At 39.3% G+C, this 22,320-nt stretch overlaps 4 protein-coding genes across 6 annotated transcripts in view; 3 read left to right on the forward strand and 1 right to left on the reverse strand.

The window, feature by feature from the left end:
* LOC124224833 (lachesin-like) overlaps window positions 1-22,320 on the forward strand; it is a 287,180-nt gene that overhangs the window by 206,439 nt on the left and 58,421 nt on the right. The window lies entirely within an intron of this gene.
* Window positions 2,281-22,320, reverse strand: part of Prosalpha5 (proteasome alpha5 subunit) — a 153,616-nt gene continuing 133,576 nt past the window's right edge. The window contains exons 1-4 of one of the 2 annotated variants that reach the window (XM_046626336.2): window positions 4,679-4,823; window positions 3,545-4,105; window positions 3,135-3,281; window positions 2,281-2,498 (exon numbers count right to left, since the gene is read on the reverse strand). In XM_046626336.2, coding sequence (XP_046482292.1) covers window positions 2,400-2,498; window positions 3,135-3,281; window positions 3,545-4,105 — 807 coding nt within the window. In that variant the 5' untranslated portion in view covers window positions 4,679-4,823 and the 3' untranslated portion in view covers window positions 2,281-2,399. Of the gene's footprint in view, window positions 2,499-2,902; window positions 3,282-3,544; window positions 4,106-4,678; window positions 4,824-22,320 lie in introns of those variants that run through there. The other variant, XM_046626328.2, reaches the window with a different exon arrangement.
* On the forward strand, window positions 5,019-10,370 carry LOC124219002 (ataxin-10). 2 transcript variants are annotated; one of them, XM_046626049.1, is made up of 7 exons: window positions 5,019-5,293; window positions 5,429-5,869; window positions 5,945-6,444; window positions 6,527-6,735; window positions 8,062-8,125; window positions 8,225-8,432; window positions 9,841-10,370. In XM_046626049.1, the coding sequence occupies exons 1-6, from the start codon at window positions 5,190-5,192 to the stop codon at window positions 8,413-8,415; spliced, it is 1,509 nt and encodes a 502-aa protein (XP_046482005.1). In that variant the 5' UTR covers window positions 5,019-5,189; the 3' UTR covers window positions 8,416-8,432; window positions 9,841-10,370. The 2 variants fall into 2 exon arrangements, with proteins under 2 accessions (XP_046482005.1, XP_046481997.1); XM_046626041.1 differs by lacking the exon at window positions 9,841-10,370 and having other exon boundaries at window positions 8,225-8,742.
* The window catches only part of LOC124219091 (Wnt oncogene analog 2), a 71,881-nt gene continuing 68,444 nt past the window's right edge, over window positions 18,884-22,320 (forward strand). Inside the window, exon 1 of the mRNA XM_046626285.2 lies at window positions 18,884-18,999. Within this exon, the coding sequence (XP_046482241.1) occupies window positions 18,971-18,999 (29 nt within the window). The 5' untranslated portion in view covers window positions 18,884-18,970. The remainder of the gene's footprint in view (window positions 19,000-22,320) is intronic.

The raw sequence follows: 22,320 nt of genomic DNA on the forward strand, positions 1-22,320 counted from the left end.
GTACGATCTCGGTTTGTTCGAGTTCGTGGAAACGTCGAGGCTGTTACTTGCGGGAGGCAATTATCCGACGGGCAATGCCTCCGAATGGCAGGGCGTTTTGATGGTATAGGAGCGAGTGTTGGCGTCTGATAGGACGACTGGGTTCCCCGGGGAGTTCCGAGACTCAAACGGGACTAGGGACTACAGGGACTATCCCGTCTCCCATCACACTCGGTTAATTACGAACCGAGAGTCTCGAGCCATTCTCCCAGGCAGCACCCTCGCCCGTTATATGCCGCGGGGGTTTCACCCCGAGGAGGTGGAGTCTCCGCCATTTTCCAACACCCCCGCGTCACTCGGGTTCATCAGGGTCGCAGGTTCTTAGGCCCGTCGCCCGTGACGCGACGTCTTTTAAAAGAACACGAGGCGAGTCGCGAGATATATCGCCGAGCTTTGCCACTTTCGCAGATCGAGTTTTGCGATAATATACCCATACTCGCGGAATAATAATTCAATTCGTAGGAAAGAAAACAAATAAACTTTATTATTCCCCGAAGTAAGCGTATGTAGGTTTATTACGTTAGATAATTATCCACCCGTGGTACGTTTACTTGTCCACAAGTTCGTAATGTTATAATTAATCACGGTGTAATGATCGGGTAGTAGCCATGGGTACTTAAACGTTGCATAACCACGTGGTTACCGTTTAGTATATGGAACGGAATAGAACCGTTTCCGCTTTCGAAATACACAGGTGTAGATAGTGAAGTAACAGACGTCGTCGCTGCAGCTTGAATATGTACTCAAATTTCATGCTCACCTTATAAAGTTATGAGAATGTTGTAAGTGATTCGTGTTACCGACAGCGGTAAAACTCGTCTATTGGGGCTACTATCGGCGAATAAACATCGCGCAATTCTCAACAAAACCACTCTAACTCATTTTGATTTTACGTAAAAATAAAGATATAACGTAAAGAATACGAAACCGTGATCGTGATTTCTTATTCTCTATATCATTACTTTATTTTTTCGTAAAAGCATACTGCATTCCTGGTTTTTTGTACAGAATTGCATATAGAATTCGGCCGCCTCTGATGATAGCGAAAATAGAATACATCTAACGCAGTCGGTAAGGACAGACTATAGCATCCCCTTAAGTGTTGCGCAACTGTCGATTAACTCGTTGCAAGAAATGATTTATCGAGACGCGGACCTTCTCCTTTCGCTGAATTTCTTTTTTTTCTTCTCGCTCTAACGCGCGTTCACTTTTCGTTGAATTTAATGGAAGTTATGATGCGGGATGTGACGAGTGTCGCTTCGATCCCGGGTGAATACGCTTTAAACGCCTTCCACAATCAGCGAGTGCCAGCGAGAGCCGAGTGAGCGAAACGCGAAGGCTTTAAGCCGGCGAATCGAGCCAGGTTTGAACGGTTGAAACGTAATAATATCCAATAATCTCGCGGGTCAGGGAGCCGGGGCAGGAGGGATAAAAAGGGACGTTTTATCGCGATTTCCCAGTCACCGTCAGCCAACCAGGACCGTTCTCATCGCCAATCCCCAACGACCAACGGACGGAAGCATCGCGGCTCGGTTTTACAGAATCCCGGGCGAAATTAATTATTGATTTCGGATACCAGCATTCAGAACGTTTTAATTGAAATTAAACCGTGGCTATAACGTATATACACATAGACGCGGAACTTCCCACTATACATTTTGTTCCGAGTCTATGTACCGCGTGACTCTCGAAGGCTTTCAAACTTTTCACCTCTATTGATCCGGTCCGTATTGATTTCTGAAACAGGTTTTTTTAATCAAACTCGAAATTCAACTATACGAGGATACGGCTTATTAACAAGAATACGATCAAATCAGTCCACATATTTCCGTCGATACGATGTACTTTTTATTTTTTTCTTGCGGTACTGAAAACACCGCTAATTTATCACGAAATTGCAACACCGATTGCAAATATCCGCCATATGTCTCAACGCTTGGCCCACCTCGCAACTTCGACATAAGCGGTTGACTAAGTAGTCTACAATTTTACGGTCATATAAATTTTCGTCACATTTTCGGCTTCGATAGAGTAAAGAGCCGTCTCGATCGTTTATATCTAATTGACCATAGACGACAGCGAGTCGCGATAAGATTTTCATCGAGTTTGACGCCATTATGTATTAGAAAATTCCCTGAAACACATATTACATTAAAAACGTTAAAGAGATAAACATGCTTAGTTCAAAAAGTAAGCAACGGCACGAATCATGTATAGCGGACAATAAAACTAGGAGAGATATTTCCATTTGAGAAATTTTTATTCTATAAAAGGTTAATAAGTGCGACACGGAATGAAGTTAGCATAATAGAATAGGGAAAGTTCGATTTAGAGAATACGTATGAATTTGATAGATCTCTTCAGGCGCTAGAGGTAGATGCGGCTCCTGGCAGTACTGCGCGATTATCTGACTTTGGTTTTGACTGTTCTTCCTTCAACGACGGCTGGTTTTTTATGATCTATGCAAAAGCATTCCAGAAAAAGGGGTTAAAGAAACAAAAGGCTAAGATTATTTTTCTGTTGCGACTGGTCAATACGTTGATATAATATGGAGATCAGTAGCAGTGAATGTACGAAAACAGTAAATAACTACACAACTTTGCATTCACTGCTGTGTCACTGTGGACAAATATTACCTAATGTCGAGCCCACGAGGGCATGTTTCTGAAATTGAAGAATGATCGAAGATGGACGTTCGTTTTAAAAAGATGTAAGAAATCTATAATAACACACCCATCATTTCTGATGTTTATGGTAGCAGGAATTTGACACAAAGATTCAAAAAATCGGGAAGTATCGAATACTTGATTGGGATGTTTCGGATCAAAGGTGTTTCTCTCAGCTAGGAGAGTCAACGTAAGTATTAATTGTAGAATTTTTATATTTTCCTACCGGTTTTGTAAACCGTTAGATTAAAAAAAGACGATAAAATTATAACATGATTTCTCAGCTTCCGAAATTAAGTATAGGTAATTCACAGTAATTTCATTCACGTAAGTATGTTACTTTGACCCACGATTTTACCTATAATGTTCAATTTCATACTTTCAACCAAAATCGTGTGAAAATTTGATTTAAGCAATGTCTTTGATCACCTCCTGTAGCTCCTCCTTTGTAAACATATAGAACATTTTCCCGGGCGTCATTGTCATGACCTCGATGTTAGTGTCGCTTAACTTTTCCTCCATTACTTGCTTCAAAATCGTCAGGACAGACGTTATGGCCTCCTTCAGAGTCATAGACTGCACAAACAAATGAAAACCACCATCGTCGACATATTGTAAAATCGAAATGAACACAAATATCCACGCTGCATTGTCTATGAAGCTTCTAAAGCCATCTTCAGAGAATTAGGCTTCACTTGAAAATTGCACCATTCCCTGCGAGTATTACCAGGGATCTGTTACACTCCCGGATCAGTGGTCATTGGCATATTTACATTTTCTGTCTCCTCTTCAATGCAAAACTACAATGCAATTGTGAAATATAACTAATTTATACAAACCTTATGGTAAACTTCTTGAAGCGATTGTTGAGCCCCTTCGCTCCCCGAGCCAATAGCCATGGCGTCGAATTGAACGAAAGTACCAGATGGATCCATGTGAAACAGTTGTGGTCCATGTTCGTCAATTCCAGCAAACAAAATTGCGACACCAAAGGGTCTTGACATCGCGCTACCATCGTCGTCGCTATCCCCGAATTGGATGGCTAAATTAGATACGGCTTGGGCAGCGGATTCTACGGTCATTTTTTCATTATAAATGAACCAGTGGTTCTGGCATTCAACTCTAGCTCTGTCAATTAGAGTCCTTGAGTCCGCCATGAAACCAGAAGACGCACAGCCAATGTGCTTATCGATTTCAACTATCTTTTCTATTGTCGTCGGCTCCATCAATGGCGACGTCACACGCTTCTCTACCGCCAGGACAACACCTTCTGATGTCGATATACCAATTGCTGTACATCCCAGCTTGATCGCTTGGTTGGCATATTCCAATTGCAGCAAACGACCTTCCGGTGAAAAAGTATTCACACCGCGATCGTATTCGGAACGTGTGAGAAACATCTGAAACGAAAACAAAAATGGGTCAGGTGATATGCTTCTTTCATCACGTTCTCCAATTTTCTTACATGCAATCACAGAATTGTTTCTTTATATTACAGTCGACTTCAGAATCAATACCGAGCCACCTCAAATTACACAACTGAAAATTAAATCCGAATTACTGGTGTATCTATTGAAGTGTATACAACCACTGATCTAGCTTGCAATTTCGATTATATCTCAATACAAAGCGTCTAACTGCAAATCAAGCGGATAAGCAGCAGCCGTCAATAAAATATTAGTACATTGAAATTGAGGTTATGTTATCACCGCTGCTGACAAGTTTCATAATTCATACATGAAATTGCATCGAATATTGTAAACCGTATTGTTTATCGGACTTCAATATATTATTTTTGGAGAAATATACGAAGTTATTAACAGACAAAACGTTCATCGCATTGTTCGTGCAGGTTATGCATGATGACATTGCAAAACATTACGGCGTTACACCGGTCACTATTACGCCAGGATTGAAACGGCATTCGGATTTATTTGATCTCTGAATTATAATATGTAAAATTCACGTCTTACCGTCTTATTCCGGGTAGTGTAGGGTCAAAGTAATTCTGAATATACGACAACGTTACGGACCGACTGCACTAGCTCGTTACAAACGCGCCAGTCACGACAGCAGATTGGCGTGTAGTTACTACAGAGTCAAACGACGCTTTGATTTCGCTCACAATTTTAGCCATTATTCAACGGTGTCGCAAAAGTACGGCAAAAAAAACGCAAATCAGTTATTAAAAGTATTTATGGTGAATATAAGGATAAATTAATCTATTTTAATATGGAATTCAATGACTTATACCAAGACAAATTCGTAATTATTTTGACTTGTGTTGTTGAATCATCTCAACGGAGTTTGACGCAAGGTTTGACGCACGTGCCCGGCGTTGGAATCTGTCAAAGTGCTAAGTGATGAGAAATGTCAGAGTAAAATCTTTGGTGGAAGAGTTATGAGTTTGTATCTATAATTTGTTCGAAAAACAAATCGCGGCAGATTCAATCTTCGATGCTGTTCTCGGTTTGAAGTGTAATAATGGATACGAATGAAGCGAGGTTAGAATCGTGTATCCAAACAGAGGATTGGGAAACGTTATTGAGCATTCTGAAGCCCAAGTTTTTTCCGAGGGCTGAAAATGGGTATGTTAATAAGTCGTGCGTAACGAGTCGCGAAATTTCAGATCCTGACAACGGTATATTTACAAAAGATGGCATCATAACCTCAAACTTACATTATGTTCTACCTCTTAATTTCAACCTTCGTTTATTTTCCAGAAAATTGGTGAATCCACTCATTGTCGCCAGGATATCTGACGCCCTGACAAACTCTCCCAGGAATGTGCCTATGAGGGTAAAGATAATGCTGATAAAATGCTTGATGAATTCATGTGTGAACGGCTATACTCCCAAAGAATATGATGCGCACACATTAACACCTATAGAAAGTGAGGATTTTTATGCAGCTCTTGGGAGAAATTACGCTAAGGTTTCCATTGGCGACTCAACAGACGAACATGGTTATCCTTTGCTTACTCATTTTCCTTACAACGGTGTGGCCAAGTGGGCTGCCGACTGCGTTGTGCAACATTTATTAGATGTGAGAAAATTATCTGATGACGAACTCGAACTTCTCAGACTATGTGTACAGTTTCTATGTAATCTTTGTAAATATTCACCACCTGCCATTCACGACGAACGCTTTAAGGAAGCAACGATGTAAGACGTTAAATTATTTAGATGAGAGTCTGACTAAATTTTTTCCTGCATATTGATGTATGTATTTTTACACAGGATGCTCATTCGGCACGATCATTTTCCAGTCTTGAGGGCAGTCTGCGCTTTCATTCATAACGTTCTCACTGTTTGTGAGGAAAACTATTACTCTGAAACAGCAAAGAACGAGTTGACGATATTGTTAATCAAGCCAGTCAAATTGGGAATTCCATCAGCAACCGATGCTCTAAAGTACTTATTGGAAAATCCTGGGAGGCTTCAAAACGTTTACGACAAAATATTGATCGAAGACAGACTTTATTTGCTGGAATTTCTCCTGCAGGAGTTGCGTAACTCTGAGCTTAATCTTTCCCAAGAGGTTATATCTTTTTTATCAGAACGCTTCAAGAAAAAGAGTGATTTGGTACTGAAAACGGTGAACTCGTATTTGGACGGCACTGAGCCGATGGAGATCACAATACTTTTGGATATACTTGGAGTTGTTACGTCGAGAACATCGTCCAGTAACTATTCTAATAATCTTCAAGAAGACAAAAGCCTGCTAATCAACTGTATATGTGAGTATGTCTGATCACTGTCTATCATCGGAAAAAGAAGTATGATCTCATTAGAATTAAAAAAGATTTCCAATATTTTCAGTCTTATTGAAGTCGTTGCACATGGTTGGCAGGGAATCTGACAATTTCTTCACACCTGTGCAAAAACTCAGCGAGCTCGCGCCGAGTGGAGAAAATTCTTCCGGCCACAAAACCAACGATATCCAGTCTCATCCCGCTTTCGGATTTAAAGCTGGACTGATTCGAGTTATTGGAAACATGGTACACAAACATAAGGCTAATCAGAAGTTGGTGAGTGAAAGGAACTTGATTACCGAATCATCGTTTGTCGATTTCGGTATCATAGAGTCAAATAATTTATCTTGTCACGGAATCATGAGTCTGAAGCAATTTTAAAAATAAGCCTTGCCTCAATCAATGCAAATTTTGTTTTTACCAACGTTCGCTATACGAGCTCATCAGTAGTCAGCTCTGTCTGCTTTATCGTCTGCTTATTCGTATTGGCAGTGAAGGCATCCCCGGGTTATCGATATTCTTGTTCCTGACTTGAATCGGAGATTCTCTATCTAACCGACAGTCGACTAGCCTCGTTATTATTGTCGATACAGAGACGACATATTTCTATTCTATCAGCGATCTATAATATCGAGACATGTTAAAAGTACAAATTAGAACATAACATAACGAGAACCGTAACTTTAAAATTCCGCTAAATTTTGTCACCGCTGTAACGCAGATCAACAATAAACAGGGTATGGAAATCGATGGTGTTCGCGATGAAAAATCGATTCGTTTATCGTTTTATTACGCTTGGTAACGAACAAAGAGAGAATTAACTGCTTTAGCCCAGCTATTCGACACGGTCATTAGTTACAATCCGATACTTCATTAGGAATTTACAGTACACCGTAGCACGATCGCAATGACTGCGGTAATTCATTGGTATATACGCCGTACAACGCGACTGCAACCTGGCTGTGTAAATGCTCACGATGTTCTGTCATGTACGAATGTGATCGTACACGTTACGTACCGATCAATCGTTCTCAAGTTTCGGAGAACCGGTCAAGATTACTGCTAACCCGTTCCCTCTCACATACCCACATAGCTACCCCTTAACAGCGAGCGACAGGCAATACGTGTACACAGTTTTATGCGAGTGAATTCGGCAAGGTGATTTCTCGAGTTTTTAGCATTGATCGAATTCGAAGTCATAGCTCAGCTATTCTTGCCATCGTTTCGGGTCCCGCGTAATGTCGCTCGATTACTGAGGAGTGCCGGAATTTATTGTACAGTCGAAATTAAATCGCAAGCCTGCCAATGGCGGCCATTTTAATTTTATATGATTTATGAAAAGTGTTCGAATTTAGAACAGTATTTTTTTCCGACACAGGACGTGGACTTAAATTTATATTTCAGTGTTTATTCGAAAAGAAATTTAGGAAAACATGGTGGCAGTGTGTTGAAAATTGTTTTAAACATTCCGTGGAGATGTGTAAACATCGCAAAAATGGTTTCATAATTTTGTAACAGCTATTCTTGAACTCCTAACGCTGATTTGTCCCTGCAGGAAAATGGCAAGCTTGAGCGCCCAGTGTCATTATAAATTTGTTGCAGCTTCGAGAAACTGACGGAATTCCGTTGCTCTTAGATTGTTGTAACATGGACGCAAGAAATCCACGTATCCTTGACAAATAATCGGATTGGCGCATGATTTAAGATTCTTTTCTTTCTATCCTTCAATTACATGCCAAATTTTTCTTAACGCTTGAAAATTCAGTAATCATGCAGTGGACGATTCTTGCCATGAGAAATGTCTGCGAGAATAATCAATCTAATCAAGACGTCGTTCGAGGTTTGAACAAAATCGGTGTGGCTGACAGCGCTGTACTTCATGAAATGGGATTAATTTTACACGACGAAGGAAAACCTGGCAAAGCTGTTGGAATTGTTCCTTTAAAACGAAATTAACTTGTTGAAGTTTTGAGGTAAATTGAACAACTGCGTTGTATAAGTATAAGTGAATAACTACATTCATCCGTATGAAAAAAAATGCACAGGTCCTATTGCATAACGATTTGGTAATCCGCCCAATTCTAACACATTATCGAATTATGAATTTCCATTTTGTGATGATTTAATCACCGGTTCTGATTCTTTTGAGCTGTCGATATATATGATGACTGATACAGGAAATCGACGATCGCGAAAAAGTGTATAGGTACATATAATGTATTAGGCTTGTAATATATCGCTTAAATATATTTAGCGTATGAATAAATCGATCATAAACATGTCGCTGGAGTATAATTCTTGATTGTAAAATCCTATTACACCTATAATTCGGCAATTACATCACACATTTGCCCAGCGATGTATATAATCGTGCGAAATGCGTTGTTTATACCATACGGGTCTACAATATACATATAAAAAGGTGTATAATGACAGTTACGTAAGATTTTTATGTGTAGTATAGGTATTTTTTAACGGTACAAGTTTCTTTCGACTGATTTATGAATAGAAATAATTTCTACAAGCTTGTGCGTTTACAAGGAGGTAGAAAATCACTCTGAACTATCGTGCTACAAATCTTTGTCATTTCTGTTAGCCTCTCGTTTTATTTTCCCCCCGTCATTTTCTAACGTCGTATGCATAACTCCGAAGTTGAGGAATTAACTCCAGGAGATAGGAATATCCAAAGTGAGATGGGAACCGCGAAGAAAAAGAAACACGAGAAGAGGAAGCGAGCGACAGGTAGAATAATAATTTTCAATCGGTGAAACATCGGAAGCTATATTGAGGAAATAAATAAAGAAATTAAAATGATAAAGAAATAGGGAAAAATTGAGTAAATATAAAAGAGGGGAAAAATGTTACTTTTTCATTCGCCGTTTATCGCCTCATAAATATCTCGGACTTGAAATATTAGAAGTGGAAATTATACGGTATATTTCGTTTACTACAGCGGGAAAGAGTTATTCCTCGTATAATAAATTCAATTCCCAACTATGTAGCTGTAGCAACGTGTGGCTAAAGCAGCAGCGACTCGGCTCTTCGGTTACGACGAAATCAGATATACTTAATACACCGAAGCGATGTGAATTCACGAGCTCGAGTTGCCTGACTAGACGTACAATCGAATCACATCTAGACGTGTACAAGTTTCGCCAACTTCCAGCTCATCTCATATCGCGTATTACGTTCACAACACACCTTCGGCAGGATTTTATTTTTCTCCAAGAAAGGTACCTAAGTACATAAAGATATATAACAAGAAGTATGTACTTACACAAGAAGCGGTTCTAATGCAACGTGTAACGCGGTTTATATGCCTACCGTTCCCTCTAATCGGCATCGCAAATCGGCTTAAACTGACGGTGCTTTATGTTCTAGGTTCTAGTCCAGTAGACCAAAGCCTCGTGCCATGCGCTCGGATAAACGCTCCTCGCCGATTCGCCAAGAAGGAAGGAACGTGTTTTATGCCTTCTTCTCTCACAATGCCGCATTCGTTATATGTAACAGGGTTTCCATATTTGGCACGATGCCGTGAGAAAGTTGCAAATATTATATACATAGGCGACCGAAGTTATTTTTTTTATTTCCAACTTTCTCACACGCCTTCAATGAACACGCGCTTCAAGTAATCTTATCGTGTCAAGTTGTACATTCAATTTGAATATTAATGCGTTGCATTACATTTTACGCCATCAATCTTGTACTCGAGGCATTATTACAAGCGATTAACGTTAAATTTCACCGTCTGATTTGATAGCCGCGTCGATAATTACTCGTTTTAATTATAACACCTGCGAATTAATCCCCGAATATGAAATTTGCAACAATTTAATTTCCGTTTGGCGCTTTGAAAATTGTCGATATATTCTGTATCGCAAAGTTTTTTCAAATTTCAAAACATCAATAAACACGTCACGAATTTTGGTAACATTTGTGTACAAAAAATTTTTACCACCTGCATTTTTCTATCCCATTTTTTTATGTAATCAGCTGGTACGAGTCGACTTGGATTTTTTTCCGATGCAAAATACCAGACAGTAAGAAGCGCCGTTTGTACGCGATGTGTGAGAGAGAGAGAGAGGGAGGGAGAGAGAATGAGTCAAAGTGTTAGCGAAAAATATCGATAAATTAGTTGCGTAAGTGCTTTTACGAGATTTAAGAGTTTAATTACTCGCGTTTTAACTTCATCAATATTCATGCAACGCGTGTTACCAAGATAACTCTGGCATCGGATCCCAAGTTACTTTAGCACCTATATAATATAAATGCATACGTTGGTACATACATGATATTTTATGCATGTGTATCGATTATATAGCATACTCGTCGAAGATCAGCGACCATTATACCGCCTGCATAAACGGCACGTCGTCTGTAACAAGTATCACTTCTAATTGCGAAAATTCCGAAGCTCATATTACGCACAGATGCAGCCAAGACGTGATTATTGTCTGTGAAAAATTCGATTTTTTTTTTGTTTTTCACAGAACACAAAAAAAGCACGTCGGGAAGACAGTTTTTTCGCGATACTTGTGAAAAATCTGAAACTAACAGGACTTGGCAACCAAGGATAAGAGTTTGTAAAGAAAATTAGCAATTTTTTTTTTTTTTGAAAAATCAAAAAAATTATATACAAACTGCGAAAAACATGATCCTTTAAAAAAATCCAGAAAAAGTAACAAGGAGGAAAAGCTATATGTTTGTCGGTAAGACATTTAATAGCAATTTATTTCCAGTATCATTTCGTTGTAAAATTCTGTAAGTTTAAAATTTTTCATCAAACAGTTTCCGAGACCATCGCGAGAGTTTGTCAGACAGTCCGACAGATCGGCATTTTTGTAAAAACTTGTTGTTCGGATTCCAAATGTGTGAAAACGTGAAGATTCGTTGAAATTAAAATAAGTGATTTTCGACCGAAACTAATACTTTTCTTTCATCGCCAAAGGCAATGAAAATTAAAAAAAAGAGATATGGAATGAAGGGATACTGAGGTGTTTAGAAATTTTCTTTGGTACGATGTATCACTTGAAAATGACAAGACATATTCAAATAGCCAAACCAGCATATTTTTAAAAAAATGTTCAACTTCTCGCTAAAGTTTCTGCGAGCTTATAAGTTGCGCTGGCTTTGATTTGGTGCTATTCATAATTTTCTGCGGGGAGAAAAGCCAAGACAAAGGAAAATCGTGGTTATTAAGGGCGTTGCCTAGCCAGAAAGCGCGGGCTACTCCGCTTCCCGCGTTAACCGTGGCGAGAGAGAGGGTAAAGAAACAAGTGAGACGGAGCAGCCGAGCTGTCGCCGGAGTGGGGCGGGTGACGCGGCTATCCTCTTCCACCCCTCACGGGCATTCGGTTTCAAATACTTTTAAACAGCCCAGTGTATCGCGCTCGGCACGACGCAGCGCCTGATGAATAATAGAAAAAAAAGTAGACTCCTTTCAGATTCCACTTGAAAAATTTACTAGTAATACAGAATTTAATAAGGAACCCGAAACTATTTTTTTTATAATTCGAAAACTTGTCATTAATGAGGTAAAAATCGTCAAATATTTGAATTGTTTATAAAAATTGGGATTTTCAATAATGTTCAACATTGCATTTTTTTTATGAAAGCTTATTCGTTCACCTTCCGAATGCACTGTAAATGATGTCTTTACGTCGAATAGAACCGGATATATCCGAGCTCCTTTTGGATCAAAATTGAATGATTGTCTTGTAACTTTCGAAAACAAACATAATTCGGACGAACACCAAAATGCGTGTCGATTCTTTTTACCTTTATTTCATGTGAAAAAAAGTATGAATAGATTGAAAAAATACGAGGTCATTTTTTGATTGACGTGACGTAGAATTCCTTATACGTATGTTGATATAGATATACATTCTTCATATTTCAACGAAAATTATATTCACCGGCGTCCGTATTTCTACGCAATGCGATCACGTGACTGGTAATAGTCTAATAGCCGGTATTCATAGTCAGGTTCGATTTGCAGGACTGTCTTGAGGCAGCTCAAAGCATAGCTTGATCGGCTGAGAGCTCTTCCTAATACAGTCTCGAAAATAATACGTAACTATTTACGAATACCGGCCAGACGTCGTCACAGGTCATTTTAAATTGAAAATGCAACGAATAGCTGTGAGCAAATTCATGATATAGCAACGAAAATATCATCAATCTCCCAGGTCTCACCACGTGGAGGTCGCTATCAAACAGAGACCCGCCTAACCCGTCCCTACCTCCCAACCATGATCGGGTTTGCACCAAACAAATACAAAATGATGAAAAATAATATAAAATGGTAAAAGTAAAATTGAACTCGTTTAAACTTAATAAACATAATCACGAAATCTGTATGAGAAGGATCTCATAGAAATTAAATTGAAACAGTATAAGTGAAACATGACAGTAATCTTGATAAAGAAAATTGATATAACAAAGCATCGAGCATTGTATACATTATATGGCTAAATAAATTCTATAGAAAGCGCAAACTATGGAAAGTAGTACGGAAAGTAGAAAGTATTCCTGGAATGAATAATCAGATACATAATTATAACGATATGACTAGCAAATTTTTAGCACAGTAATACATATAACTAACTAAACATAAATCACAGAAATATTGCACGTAAGCTATATACAAAGCTATTATATTTATGTACATATGTACATATATTTAGATTACAGTGTTTTGTCGTCTGTCGGTCGTGAATTTACTGTTTCTTACGCGCGGCCTTATCTGGGCTTCGACGATTTGAGGGGGTTCGCGGATTGAGCGTTGTCGGGCGCGTCTAGAATCTACGATTTCGGGTTACAAACAAAAGTAAAAGAAATCTGCTCATTTATTCTCCATTTTTTCGGTCCAGAATTTATCGTCACGTTTTATTTTATCAAAAATCAATCCCTTTGACGTCCAAACTATAAAATAGCACCACTTCCTATTCGTAATGTGTAGAAGACCTTGGACCTGATACATGTAATTATGAGAAAGCTCTAACTTGGCTTTTCCACCGATTATTTTCGTCTCAAATATTAATTCTGTATCCCAAAAATCTATCGAGGGAGCGCAGCGAGCGAGCAAAATTTTGAAATGTTCAAGCGAAATCCCACAAAAAGTACTGATATCCCCAAAAAGCATCTCTGTTGCAAAAACCTTTCGCCAAGTATATTAATTTGACAGCCACCCACAAAACAGCCACCTACAAAACTGTCATCAAATCAGATACTGCTGCCAAGTATAATTTATTTAGAAGCTAATGATGATTTTGATATACTATAACTAATGACGACAAAAAAAAATTGAAATCAAAATTGATATTGAAAAAAAAAAATTGGAGATAGTGGTAAAGGCGGGCTTTTTTAAAACAAGCACAAGAAAATACAAGTCGAGCTATATCAATGTTGTAATGGCAATATAAGCATGGGCCCGCCAGGACCACGTACTCCAATTGTTTTTTTTTTTTTTATCAAAATTTACGTTTTTTTTTTTTAGAATTTCAATAATGACTTCAATTTTTTTTTTTTTTGTCATCATTAGTTATAGTATATCAAAATCATCATTAGTTTCTAAATAAATTATACTTGGCAGTAGTATCTGATTTGATGACAGTTTTGTAGGTGGCTGATTTGTAAGTAATGTGTGCATGTATGATTACCCCAGAATTACGTCAAGTTTATTTCTAAAAACAAAACGCGCGTATTTTAGTGGCCTAATACGTACGCGCCGTATTTACTTTGTATGGAAAATTCTGCCAGGTACATTGTAATTTTACCTTGGATACTTAGGTAGTCACAATAAGTGATAAGAATATTCCTTATGATCGACAAAGTGTAAACACTCATGCTAATTGCCGAATATCGATTTCGATCATTTAACCTGAACACGTAACAAATTGATGACATATTTTAGCGACTAATGCAAACCGGGCTAGTACCACACGTCACAATGCATTCTAGTTTATATTTTCGTATGTATAAAAAAACTAGAGAATGAATGTATACTGCTATTATGAACAGCACTATCGGCTCTTGAAAGTACCTTCTTAAATTAAAGCCCTGCGATTGTTCGTACTCAAGTGATTGAATCTCGAAGTCAGAGAGGGTGCACCATCAATCATATAAATAATTCGATTTACCTCATTTTTTCCTGAAATTTAGCCAAAATCTTTATGCCGGGTCGTTTCTTCTTCTCCAAAGACACATTCCCTCTCTTCTTAGCCATCGCGGGAATAAATACTGATTCGAAATAATAAAAAACACTGTAGAAAAACACAAGCAAAAATAAAAGCGCGGAACACTATCCACGTGCCGAGCGACGAGGATTCGAAGGAGGGGAATTGTAGTGGGGGGTGTTGAGTCTACTCTCCTCGCCTGTAATTCGCATGGTCGCCCGCCAACGCAGTCGTGGCGCTAGCAGCCGCCCGCCTTTTGCGCGAAAAATTTGCTGTTTTATGCTTCGTGATTTTCCTTCTCATTTCCTCATTTTTGAAGATACTTAGGTTCTTAGGGAGTCATTTTGAAGATAAAGAATAGATCTGTGTCGCCTTTTTCGCCGAATTGCGAAAAAAAATTCACTGTCCGCTGTGTTTCACTTCAAACATAACGTACTTTCAAGTACGTTTTACGCAAATCTGAAAGCGAAATCGAAAATTCGGCAAAAAAGGCGACACAGATCTATCCTTTACCTTCAAAATGACCCCCTAAGAACCTAATTATCTTCAAAAATGAGGAAATGAGAAGGAAAATCGTGAGTCTCTGTTTGCGCGCGCTCTTCGAGGCATAGGCAACGCCCTTAAACGACTCGAAATATTCGAATCGGGCGAACGATCCGACAAAAAAACTGAAAGAAGCTCGTCGGATGTCTGAGTAAAATTGATTGTCGTTCTCTATGATTGAGACAGCTGCGTGGAGCGTTTGAACAATCATTTGAATGGATCATCAAGCGGGGAAAAAGAAAAGTACCGTACAGGCAAACTAGACCGCTTCTTCGATTCGGTTAATTAATAACATCTGACGTTGGACCGGATAGAATTAACGAGATCTTGTATTAACAGAGGCTGGGAGGAAACGAGCCAAAGTCGGTACCTAATAAGTCTTGCTTCTTGCGACTTGCGTCTTGCGGGACAGTAACGCGTGATTTCAATGCTGAACGCCTACGTTTTGCTCGCGTGTTGCTCTCTCAAAGTGCCGCCGTACCGGTAATATATTTCCTATTTACTCTCGGATTATTTCCTAACTTGTACCGCAACTCTGCCTTTGGTTAAAAAAACAAAAATATATACAATACATATTATATACATACCTATATATATAATTATTGCCGACCGAAAATTATTGACAAAAGAATAAGAAATAAATGTACAAGTTTTCGCAAATTTCACACTTTCACCCACGCGGGGCAGAATTTTTTTTTTTTTTTTTTTTACCTCAAAAACCAATAGAAGAAATAAAGACGGAAAACCATCGACGGTTCGAGTTTGCTGATTTTATTTTTACCTATTATCGTTTGTTGATAGAGGTAATTTTACCGCGGATTGCGCGTGAAATTATGGTACGTGAGGTATAACAGTACGTTGTACAATCGTAGAGGAGAAAAGTAAGCTATAGGTGTTGGTGTGACGCTAATTGACGGTCGCTAGGTAATTACTAATCAGTAAACAATCTTCCTTTTGAGAATAATATTCTCGTCTTATTTTCATTTTTATTTCTTGTTCGTTTTTACGCGTTCCATGTTCGTGTTTATGCAGCATGTCTGCCTCAACACACGCGATCATTCAAAGATTACACGTATGATGAAAATTGTTTGGCCTGGCCCGCAGCTCAATTATTTAGTCTCATTAGGGAACCGATGATAATTAATCGTTGAAAGTCCCGTGACTCCTCCTCGATGCGTGGGCGGTCAAAGCTGATCGTTTCCGTCCGGTTAAAAACAAACCCACTGCAGGGTATCCGAACGAAACTTCCGCTGCATGGGATGAATTTTTGTTACTTCTTTTTTTTTCAAACATATAACCTGCTCTACGTTTACAAACATTGAAACTGGGCTCATTCATCGTCCGCGTACGCCGACGGTTGTATACAATAATCATAAATAATTAACGCTTGGATCGGTGTATTTATAGAGAAGCGGAAACATCCCGTTGGAAGAAATTTTTTCCTATCGATAGAATTTGCAATATCCGGTTATACCTTTTTTTTCGATGCACCAAAATCGTGAGGCGTCAATTACGTTTTGATAATTAATATTTTCCGATTACCGCGAGAATCACGTCGATTATTTTATAATCTGACGCTGGTCAGACCAGGCAATTGATTTTTTTTTTTCAAATCTTTGATCGCATCGTATTATTTCGACGATTTCTTTTCTATTCGAAAAAAACGATACATTATTTCACGTTATTTATTCAATATTTGAAGACTTACAAAGCGGAGATCAATAAACCTTGGTTCGTGTTCGGTTGAAAGTGGAATTATGTAGAGAAAATTAATAACCTACGTAAAAGAAAAGGAAAAACAAAAGAATTTCAAACTGGCAAATTAAAACAACGGTGAAATTTTTATTGGAATACGATCTTTTTTTTTAAATCGATTTCTACCGATGTTTTAGCAAAGTTAAAGTTCTGTTGAATATTTTCTTTCGGAACAGAATTCATCTACCCAAAATTTGAATATCATTTGACATTAATCATTTTATTCTCCATCTTCGTATTAAATATTTCTTTTATTGTTAGTATATATAAGATCATCTCTACTGACTCATTCCATACGATCAGCGGAACTAATCGATGAACATATTCGATCGTGCAATATAAATAAACAGTTATTAATTAGTATCTGATTACGAAACGTCAAATAAATTGAGAATACCGCTAATTACTCGAGGTATTATACACATGTAATAATGTTCTGCCATCGTCTTCCGCAATAACTCAGCCACCGCAGATATTATACTTAAAAAAAAAATCACATCTCTTCCCGTCCCTAATGCGATCCCACCCACGCCTATTTATACAGTATATCCCTATATCCTACGCGCGTGTCAAATTTATGTACCAAAACTAATCCGGCGGATCAAAACAGGCCGGTTATAAAAAGTAAAACATCTCTCTCGACGTATGAATTTTTAAATTCCAATCACGCGATTTTTCCTGCATTTTTTCATTCCGTAACTGCTCGATATTGCCGAAATTTGAGATCTTCTCGGTTTATTCTACTCGTGTAATCACGGTTCTCGGTTGATCCAAAGTGTGGACGAAGAGTATATACCGCAGAGTGGTGTAATATGGGCTTTATCTTTACGATCCCAAAGTTCTGGTGGGGAGAGCGCATGCGTTGAGTTTATGCCCAGAAACAGCAGGAGTTCTTATCAGAGCTCTCAGTAGCTCTACCTGCATCAATTATAATACATTAATATTCGGGATGCGTGGATACAGCTTCCTTCGTCTTCATCTTCATCTCCTGCTTCTTCGCTTTATTCTAAATAATAATCGGGTATAAAAGCTTTTCTCGTGAACTTGGATTTCGTATTTATAACTAATCACGACGTATCACGAAATTTTTAGGCAATTAAAAATTTTCGGTAATCCTCCCAGAGTGCAGCGTGTCTTCACGAGCAATTACTTCGATCGTGTATATACCACATATACGTAGACATACGCTCGTCGCATGACTTTGATTAATAAATTTTTTTTCCAAGACTAGAAAGTAAACGAGACTCCGTAAGTTGCGTTTCTATATCTCCACATATTGTAATATATTATACGCTTGATAAGAAACTTTATACCTGTGCATCTCTCATATTCTCGCATCAGTTTCGTATGCCTACCACTAATTTACACTCGAAAATAATATACAGAAATATTTATGAACGAAGGGAAATTTCGTGGTTGATAAATTGTCGTCGTTGAGCTGATCGCAAGGAAACACGTGTTGCACATTTTCATTATCGACCGATTTCCTGTCGCCGTTTTTATTTTCGAGTTTTCGAATTTTGCGATTCAGAAACGAAGCTCTCGAGTACCGTACGCGCAGGTTTCCCGCCCGCAATCAGTTCACCGTAGTCATTGAGAGGATTAAAATCCTATTAGGGCCAACAGTATCCATTTTTTATCACCGAAATATCTTTCGTATCGTATTATAGATATATTTGTGCTCATCTATCTACACTCGGATTTATTACTTGTACTCGGATATATTTAAGCCTTGCCCAACTTGATTTGAACGAACCACGAACCGATTAGATTGTCCAGAATTAAAATCTTTGAGTGCAGAGATTCGACTGATTTTAAACCGAATTCAAACGAGAATACAAATTTTTCTCCCCACTTCTTAGCCTAAATCAAATGGTTTTACGTACGTACAAGAAATTTATAAAATGTCGAATAAATCGTGAATGGTAAAAATATGATGCGCATGACTGTGAATGGTGATTAAAAAATTGCAAAGTGCGTTGATTCGGAAATTTGAAGAATAATGTAATATCATCGTTCGAACACCCGATCGGAGCATGCTGGAACTACGAAGTCTACTTTTTCGGTAAGTATTTTGCTATAACAAATAAACTATTGCCTCAATTGTCATCCCCTGAATTTGGTTCTCTATATTATAACATTTCCAACAAAATTTGGTACACACATCCCTCTTTATTTTCTGACCACCTCTTCCATCCGAGGATTTCCAGAGAGGTTGGAAATTGATACCAGACTCACGAAGCGAACACGTATTTAAAAAAACCGAAAGTCAATCAGCGGATTAAGTGCAAAGATAGATGAAATCCGGTGGCTTAAGTCAAGCTTTTGTCGGGACAGACAATAGAGTCTAATATTCAAAACATTAACGAGATTATATAACTTATTCATACACAGTGAGATTTTCTCCCCTATAATTTTCTAAGCTCTTCCATAGACGTAGCCTTTACACTTCACTCCGGATTCTACCGCAGAGCGTTAACGTATAACGTAGCTTGTGTAAAGTAGACGCGTTCTCCGAACCTCGACCTCGACCTCAACCTCAAACCCGAGAATCTCGGCTGGTCCGACGATGAGAGCCGTCTTTCTCCTCCGAAACCCCGAGCGTGTGTAGCGCCGATGCCGAACTACACCCGAAGCCAACTAATCCTAATCAAAAACTAACCACGCCCAATTTATCCGACAATTTATGTATGCCTCTTCGATTAGGTAGAGTGTAGGGGTGTACACGCGGCTGCTCAGGCATGTCCGTACGATTCTGCTCATTACCAGCCCGGGATTTTTAGCGTTATAACGAATTTACCATTATTATATTTTACACTAGATATGATTTATCGCGTACGTATGTTTGTTGTAAGAAAAATCTTTAACGAGCCTCGAATCGATAGCCCCGGGGAATCTGGAATGCTTGGAGAAAATATTTATACATATACGTATAACAATATTCGATTTAAATCGCGTATCGTTATGGGTGTAAGTTCAATATTACACGTACATCCTCGAGACGTACAAACAAGCCGCTTACGTATTCTTTTATTACTCAAATCACGTGGTACGGTGGGCAATAAAATTATACCGATTCTACGACTGTCCACGTCTCGCGTTATACGGGAATAATTTTAATTGACCGATGTGAAAAATCCATTACCACCGATTAGCCACGCGTCGATTGGCGCAGCTGTCGCCGATTGACGTCCTGAATTATATCCACAATCCCATAAAGCGCGTCAGCTCGCAGGAATTATACGGATATTCCCTAAATCGTGCAGCACACAAACACACAAACACACACACACACACACACACACACGCGCGCGCATACGACTGACACACCTTTACAAAGAGTATTCTCATAAGCTTAACTCATTTTTGTCTCTCGCCTCTTCTACTCTTTTCCCTCTCTGATCTCTCGCTGGTGGAATAATTCAGTTGAATTGAATTCTCAAAAACACGTTTGTCAGCTGTGTGTGTATACCGAGCATAGGTACCCGATAATTCTCAAGTTATATTAGGATATCACGCTGCAGGGCGTGTTGGTCCTAAATTGCAGCTTGTAAAAATGTCCGTGCTCAGAGGGGGGCATAACGTTCTTATGACAGTAATGGTCCGCGCCTCAAGGATTAGACGGTGTATTTTTGGTTTACTTTTTGCCCTGCCACCACCCCGTTCGACTCGCGAATAAGCGCGACTTTCTCTCTTTCAGAAATTTCACGCTCACGCGTGTCCACGATTCTCTTTGAATTATTTCCCTGTACGTTCTAAACGGGCTTTTATCCCACTTCGAAAACTTTACATCGTTAAAACTTGGCTTATTCACCGTCATATTCGTCCGCCTATCACCCCCTCCCTCTCTCCTATCAATGGTACCCTCTAATTATCCGGAGACCGCAGCACTTTAAGATCGTCCTACCTTCCAAAGACTCCCAAGGTTATCTCGCCCTGCGGCCTGACCACGGATTTCGAAGAGGTAACGTATGTACCTTTTCTCCTCGTCTTGAAACCTTCCTTCCTTTCTTCCTCCCCTCCTTGAAGGGCAGAGCCAAAAGACGATTGTTTTTCGATTCGTCGGCCGCAGAAAATCTCTTCTTTCACACGGCAATGTACCGCCTTGGATTCTATGGCCGCATCCGTTTTGCAGAACGTTCGGAAGGTCCTTGAGATTTAAAGTTGCAGGTTCACTTTTGGAGAAAAAAGCCCCTGGAATTTTTTGCCTTCATCTTTTCTCAAGCTCCGCACAAAGTGCCTGATAAATTCTCTTTTTCTTGGGTAATTTATCGACTCTTGCGCGCGTTGCACACTTGCAGTCATCAGCCAGACGGTGTTGAAATGTCGCGACCTTACGGCAGTAACGGTCCTTCAAATGCCACGATGGCGTTTCACGCTTGAGACGAACTTTCAACCTCCGACGACGGCATCGATGACAAAGATTACGCGCACCATTCGTTGTCAAAAGAGAAGAAGACCAAAGTTTTTCTTTCCTCTTTGGACAGCATCGCTGCTACTCTGGCAGGCGCGACTGACTAAGATCGACGATCGAATGAAAATTATTGTAAAAACGAGGGAAACATTCCCTAATATTTAGCGTAGGTACCAACATCGATAAAAGGATTTATAAACGCGGTGTAACTCAGATCTAAGTAAGGATAAAATAGCTCAGGCTGCACGGGATTCACGTATCGGGTATGGATGAAAAAAGATAACTATGCGAGAAGAAAAGGAAAAATACACGTCGATCGGTTTATAGATAAGCCCAATTAAATCGACGGGGTAAACGCGAGTCGAGGGAGCTGAGCTGCTGTGGCGGCGATAATCACTTGGTCGCATATTACGTACTACGTAGCGCAGGTAGGTACGACACGTTTCTCAGTCGCGAGTGTATCCTTAAGTTTTGTCATTTCATTTTCATATTAGGTTTAAAAGGTATCTAATTAATTTGATTAATACTAGAAAGCTCTCGAGGTTGGCCGAAGCCCATCGTATAGCTGCGGTATGATTTAAACCGAAAAGAGGGAACCACTCGCCGGCTCACTTGAATACGAAAGAAGTCAAGAAACGGCCGGAATATATCGGAACTTATAGGCCTAAGGCCCACATCTGACATCGGCATGTGTACACATACTCGTGCCTTGTGTATACATATCTGTATCCTGTTCCGTAGCCTTACCTTCGTACTCCCGGAGCCTCGAAACTCCGAGGATCATGTACGTAAAAAGAAGTTCGTCGGCCGTTTTCTCTCACCGTAATTTCACCTCGTTATTCCGCTGTATCGAATGGGACGAATCAGGCCGGTAACTTCATCTGCACTCCGCACTTCGATACGGAATTCATTCGAGATCACAGGCAAAGCACCGTTGCGTCTAATGTTATACGATAAAAGCTGGGTCAATTG

The sequence above is a fragment of the Neodiprion pinetum genome, chromosome 1 (genome assembly GCF_021155775.2).
Source record: "Neodiprion pinetum isolate iyNeoPine1 chromosome 1, iyNeoPine1.2, whole genome shotgun sequence".
NCBI classification, from domain to species: domain Eukaryota; kingdom Metazoa; phylum Arthropoda; class Insecta; order Hymenoptera; family Diprionidae; genus Neodiprion; species Neodiprion pinetum.

Bases quoted from the DNA above. Each gene is read 5' to 3' on its own strand.
- LOC124219002 (XM_046626049.1), top strand. From the start codon at position 5,190: ATGGATACGAATGAAGCGAGGTTAGAATCGTGTATCCAAACAGAGGAT. The intron at 6,736-8,061 runs GTGAGTGAAAGG...AATTTGTTGCAG, and splicing joins ATAAGGCTAATCAGAAGTTG to CTTCGAGAAACTGACGGAAT. The intron at 8,126-8,224 runs GTATCCTTGACA...TTGAAAATTCAG, and splicing joins CATGGACGCAAGAAATCCAC to TAATCATGCAGTGGACGATT.